This window comes from Myxocyprinus asiaticus, chromosome 49 (genome assembly GCF_019703515.2).
Source record: "Myxocyprinus asiaticus isolate MX2 ecotype Aquarium Trade chromosome 49, UBuf_Myxa_2, whole genome shotgun sequence".
NCBI lineage: Eukaryota > Metazoa > Chordata > Actinopteri > Cypriniformes > Catostomidae > Myxocyprinus > Myxocyprinus asiaticus.
Genome location: NC_059392.1, coordinates 11,568,072 through 11,574,071, shown reverse-complemented (window position 1 = coordinate 11,574,071; position 6,000 = coordinate 11,568,072). Strand labels below are relative to the sequence as shown.

The 6,000-nt window shown below is 41.6% G+C and overlaps 1 protein-coding gene across 4 annotated transcripts in view; it reads left to right on the top strand.

Moving 5' to 3' along the window:
• Positions 1-443: 443 nt before the first annotated feature.
• The window catches only part of LOC127437969 (CUGBP Elav-like family member 5), a 322,934-nt gene continuing 317,377 nt past the window's right edge, over positions 444-6,000 (top strand). For all 4 annotated transcript variants that reach the window (XM_051693154.1, XM_051693153.1, XM_051693152.1 and 1 more), the window contains exon 1: positions 444-801. In XM_051693154.1, coding sequence (XP_051549114.1) covers positions 444-801 — 358 coding nt within the window. The remainder of the gene's footprint in view (positions 802-6,000) is intronic.

Sequence of the window (6,000 nt, the reverse complement as noted above, 5' to 3'; positions counted from 1 at the left end):
GGTTTGAATGTATAGCTTTTCTGTAAAACGTTGGTTTGTATCTCTTCTTTCGCCGTGTTTTGTAGACCTACCTTTGTTTTGGATGTTAATAGTGCGCATATACTTCTAATGATCCATTTAGTCTTGTTATTGTCGAAAAGTAAAGTATTTTTAACGGAAAATACACGTTTCTGTCAGCCACCCTGACTGTGGGCCTGCTTGCACTTACTGGACATTGCCACTGGGTGTCGCTCAGGAGAAACAAATCACGCATTCCCAATTTCTAATTTTCCTCACCACTTTAACATCCACTCTTTCTGTGTGTATGTGTGCGTACGTGTGTGTATCGCCTAAAAAGTAAGTCTGGGTTTCCAGCTGACTGCTCGCTCTCTCTCAGTGTGTGTGTGTGTGTTTGTGTGTGTGTGTGTTATCATTATTATTATCCAGTCTGTTCCCAGCTCAGAATGGCCAGATTCACTCAGACTGAGACAAGAGGGGAGCAGCATCCACAGCCGCCCCATCCCGCTTACTCCAGCCTGCTTTTCACTGGACCCGGGGCAGCACCGACCCAACATCCACTCCTCCTTATCCCGCACCAGCACCAGTACGCTCAGATCCCATTCCCAAAACCCATGAACGGGTCAGAATCCATCTCCATTCATCCGGAGAACGGCACCATGAAAGACCAAGATGCCATAAAACTCTTTATCGGGCAAATACCGCGGAACCTTGAGGAAAAAGACCTGAAACCCTTATTCGAACAGTTTGGGAAAATTCACGAATTGACAGTATTGAAGGACCGATACACCGGCATGCATAAAGGTAAACGCATGAGCCCGGCGATTCCTCAATAAGAGCTCTGTGTTTTTTTGGTAAACATTACAGTAATTGTTGTTGTTTTCTTCTTCAGTGACACATGAATGAAACGTGGTGAATATATTTTCTTGTCAGTTTATTTATGCACACAATGTACCCATTCAAGTGACGCATGCATTCATTTACGTTATTTTTATTACAAATCATACATGACGTTTATGTGGTCCACTGGCATGTTAACAGCCTTCGGAAAGTGGAATATTGGGCCCCTTTAGCCACTATTTCTTACAGCAATAAAATAACTTTAGCTTCTCAGTTCTGAATTCTTGCATTGGGTACTGTTGCTTTTATTATTATTTATTTCCCAATATATATAACACGCAATGGACATCTTGCCTTTTTCTATGGCAGTTATATTTTGGTTGCTTTCGATCGCGCTCTTGGAACTGGGGCAAAGAGGCTTACAAGAAAATTCATATTTAAAGAGTCTTTCTTTAGCCTCTTCCATCCTTTTCAATGGGGAAATACTCCACCACTCGAGCATTATCTTGTGTTTCTATAAGCAGCAAGTGTTTGGAAATGAACAGGCAAAATATAGCCTATTGCAAATATTGGTAATGGTTTTAGTATGAAATCACATTTGCACTTTAAACACGTTCATTTTTTGCATAAGTGAACTACTATGACCGGTGCTTTCTACATTGTGGCGTAACGTTCTACTTGACAATAGACACGAAAGACGTCATAAATGGCACTCAAACAAGAAGACAATGACTAAAATTAAACCTCTATTTTGGTGTAATGTTGTGTGCGACTATCATGTTTATGTCATTTATTCTCCTCAAGCGATATGTTTGGAAACAGAATTTTCACATCTGTATTCGTTTGTGTCAGTTACTATTAAGCTTCATATCAGTGCCGTGTTTATAATTATGGTAATAAGGCTCCATTTGCTCAAGCGTTCATCTATGTTATTTACCCCCTGAGTTGCCGGGTTCAGCTGGGGTTTAACTGTGTTGAACATGTCAATGTAATGAGAGGCCTACATTGATTTCATGGGCCAGAGTTGTGCTTCTTAAATTTGGCCAGATGTCAAGAGAATGGAGTGAAATATTGATTTTATTCTTAATTTCAGTCCTGACACATGCTTAAATTCTTGAGGGAATATACATGGCAAAATGCAAGTGTAATGGGGTAAGGGATGGGCAAGGAGGAGGCGGGAACCGGCTGAACAGTAAACATAAAATTTTAATGTCAAACTTAACTTAAAACAAACATAAAGAAACACAGACACACATGCAACACGGCTGCGTGCGTCTCTCTCTCTCTCTCTCTCTCTCTCTCTCTCTTGAACTGGTGCCTCCGGCTCTCCTTTATCTCGCGCTCCCGCTGATCAGCTGATTCAGCGCCCGGCCATCCCTGTCACACTTCTCCCCTTTCCGATTCAGGCCGGGGCACTACCGGTCTGACTAACTCCCCCCCATCTCTGGAGAGGAGACACTGCCCTTCCAGCTGTTCTGTAAGCAGGTGGTCCACCCCGCCTCCTGTGAACCTGGGGGAGAGACAACGGGAGGCGTGGGGAGAGGGAAAGGGCGAGCGGAGACACAGAGAGAGAGAGAGGAGAGAGAGAGGAAATCTTGCTCGCCGGCTCCCGGGCGCGCTGTCGCCCGGTCCTCAACCACTCCTCCGCTCTCTGGTGGACGGAACCCCTCCTCCCCTTCTCGGTGGACGGCAGTTGCCCTTCTGGCCGTGCCTGCCGGCAGGTCTTCCCCGCCTTTCTTGAGCCCTGGGAGAGACGAGGGGAGGGAAAGGGGAGAGGGAAAGAGCGAGGCCGGAGCGACGGAGAGAGAGAGAAAAACTTGCTCGCCGGTTCCCGGACACGTTGTCGCTCAGTCCTCAACAGCTTGCTCCTTCCCCAGTGGATGACAGCAAGCCATCCGACCCCTGGCGGACGGAACCGCTTCTCCCCTTCTCGGCGGATGGCAGTGGTTCCTCCAGCTCTCGGCGGCCGGTAGTGACCCTTCCGTCCCCAGGCAGACAGTCGCGGCTGCTTCTTTGGTGGACAGCAGCGGCAAGGCTGGGTTTCGGCACCAATATAACGGGGTAAGGGATGAGCAAGGAGGAGGCGGGAACCGGCTGAACAGTCTACATAACGTTTAATGATATAAATGAACTTAAAACAACATAAATCATAAAGACACACAGACACACACAACGCAGCCCCATGCGTCTCTCACTCTCTCGAACTGGCGCCTCCGGCTCGTCTTTATCCCCCTCCCGGATGATTAGCCCGATTCAGGTCCTGTCATGTGTCCTCCTTGACAAAGTAAGTAAATGTAAGTATTTGTCTTGTACATTTTTAGAGGGTATGTAGGAAAGTACTTACTACTTACCTAAAATCGACGGTTGATGTAACAAAAACGCGCCAGCTCTGAGGAGAAATTTATGCACGAGCCCTTTAATCTTGGTATAAACAGGCATCATAGTGACGTAAATTATTAAATTATTTTGAGTATTAATTGTATTAGTAATATAAGACAGAAACACGAGGGAACATCCAATCTGAGTGTTAATAAACTGGTCCTCTTGGGCATTTATGAATGTCAAGCCTATGTGAATATACCTTATCCAGTGCATTACTGTGAGCTTCATAGTCCCATCAGTTAAACGTCTAAATATTTAAGTCTACATCCAAAGACTTAGTAGTATGCCATGGGAAACCTGGTGTCAGCCTACATGGTGTTATTATATTGACCAAATAGGGGTGTAATGTCTTGAACATCTCTTCAATGAAGAATAGGGTAAAATACTTTTACATTTATGCATTTGGCATTTTATCCAAAGTGATTTGCAATGCATTCAAGCTGTAGGCTAAATGTTTTATCAGTACATGCATTCCCTGGGAATCAAACCCCTGACAATGGCATTGCAAGCACCGTGCTACCAGTTGAGCTACAGGAATGCAAAAACATACATTATAGAAACTTATCTGACTGATGTAGCTGCACTGAAGAAAAAAAAATATTTTTGAGGAAACTTACAAAATCAAAGCAACATGATGCAGTAAGATTTTTGAGTTCTCTCAACAACTGTCTTAATATTTGTCCTCAGTAACATTGCTTTGTTTAGTCAATGTGAATTTTTGTGTTCACTAAATGCAAAAATTCTTGTTGAGAGAACTATTTATTTCTTGTTCAGCCAACTATCAATTCCCAATATGAGAAATTTCATTTTGTCAGCATTTCAATGATTTTTACATGAAGTTAAGTGCAAGGCAGAACCTACAATTGTTTGACATAGACACACAATAGACCTTAACCCTTACCACACAAACCTCAATAACGGTGATAATCAACAAACCTCATAAAGTTAAAAGATGTGCTCCTAACATTGGTGTAACAATCGCAACAAACATCAATAACAGCATAAATAAAGTCAATAACCAGCAAAATATAAGCCTATAACACTAACCGCATAATTTATTCATGTTGCAATGCATGCTTGGAACTCGCAAATCAGCAAAATTGTTTAACATTAAACTGTTCATTCAGACAACTCTGATAGGCTTGTTGGGGCAACATTTAGGGGAATATTGTTTGTCTAACATGTGTTTTTATGTAGATGAAAGTAATTCACATTTAGTAGTTTCTATGACTCAAAACCCCCCATAAGCTGGATAAAATGCCATTTCATTTTTTAAAGTACTGCATATGAGTTGTAAAGGGCCATATAGAGATTATATTCCTTAGGGTGAAAGTGTCAGTTTTCCATCTTATGTATTATTCTATGAGGGCATAAGATAAGGACAAGTCAGCAAATATTTACATGCCTTTTTATGCAGCTTATAGATTTCATACAGTCTTGTGAGTAGTCACAAAATGGACTGCATTGGTGATGTACATTCCAAGGTGGTGTAAATGTTTTGCTAAAATGTGACTGAAGATGCTAATGTAATTTTTTTATCCAAAAACTAAGTATAGTTTTCCCCACATAAGGGAAGACCTAGACAATTTAAGGAGCGTAACAGATGCAGGAGAAGCAAGATGAATGTCTCAATGCCAGTACCCATTGTACATTTCCCTTTTGTAAAGCCATCTATTTGCATATGCACAAATTCTCAAAAGAAAATCTTGTTTGAGTGGTTTAGTACAGCAGTGCAAACGAGACAGTAAAGGCATTTGTTTTTCATAAATTTGTCACATGTATCACATGTATGGGACACAGGTTTCCAATGGGGGAAACATGTTTGGGAGCCAAGTCAGTCCGCTAATCCACACAGGAAAGCACAGCATTAGTTTGCTAAGCATGGTAATAAAGCATGACCATAATATCGGAGGAGGATTAGCAACTGTAGTTATTGTCTGAGGTTTCGGTCCCTCGGATCAGTTGGTTTGTTGCAATTAAAGCTTGCTTGAGACATCATTCCCTGCAGTGTTCAATATGAAGAACTAGTATGAGATCTGTTCAATGGGCCTAACAGTTGATGTCTCTTGATTTTGCATTAACAGGTGAGCATTACTCTGGCTTGTCACCTGTGATCACTTGAGCTCAGCATTTGATTAGTTTTGACATTGTATAGTAAGGAGTTATTGAGTGGTATTAGAAACGTGTGCATGTTTTACAGCTACAGATTGTCGATGCTGTAGCCTGCAAAGCTTAAGACACATGCTATGCTGTATTTGTAATCTTATATGATTATGGTATAGTCGATCTTCTGCTGTGTGTTGCATAAATAGACTATTGTTGCATTACTTTGAAAGCCTCTTACACACATTTTCACTCTGCATGTGAAGATGCCCAAGGATAAGTTTGTGTTAGCCTTAACTGACAATGCGAAAGGCCTGGAGAACATCTGAACGCTAGTATGCGACACACATACAAACACACATACAAGGATCTTTAGAACTAAACTTGAATAAAATTATCTTAATATTTAAACTTAATGCAGACCCATTCACATCTGATACTGTGGAGTGTCAATGCATTACTGCTGTCTAGGGGACCATTGTGCTAATGCATTTACAGTATAAGTGAATGAGACATAAGATTGAAATCTTAGAAATAATTGTATACAATATTAAACAGTTTTAATTTCTGTCCTGGTCCGTTTTAACAGTAGGGAGGCCATGCGAAAGCTGAAAACCTGGCTTATAAAAGCTTCAGTGCTTACAGTATAGAGGTAGCATTGGACAGCGTTTTGGAAAT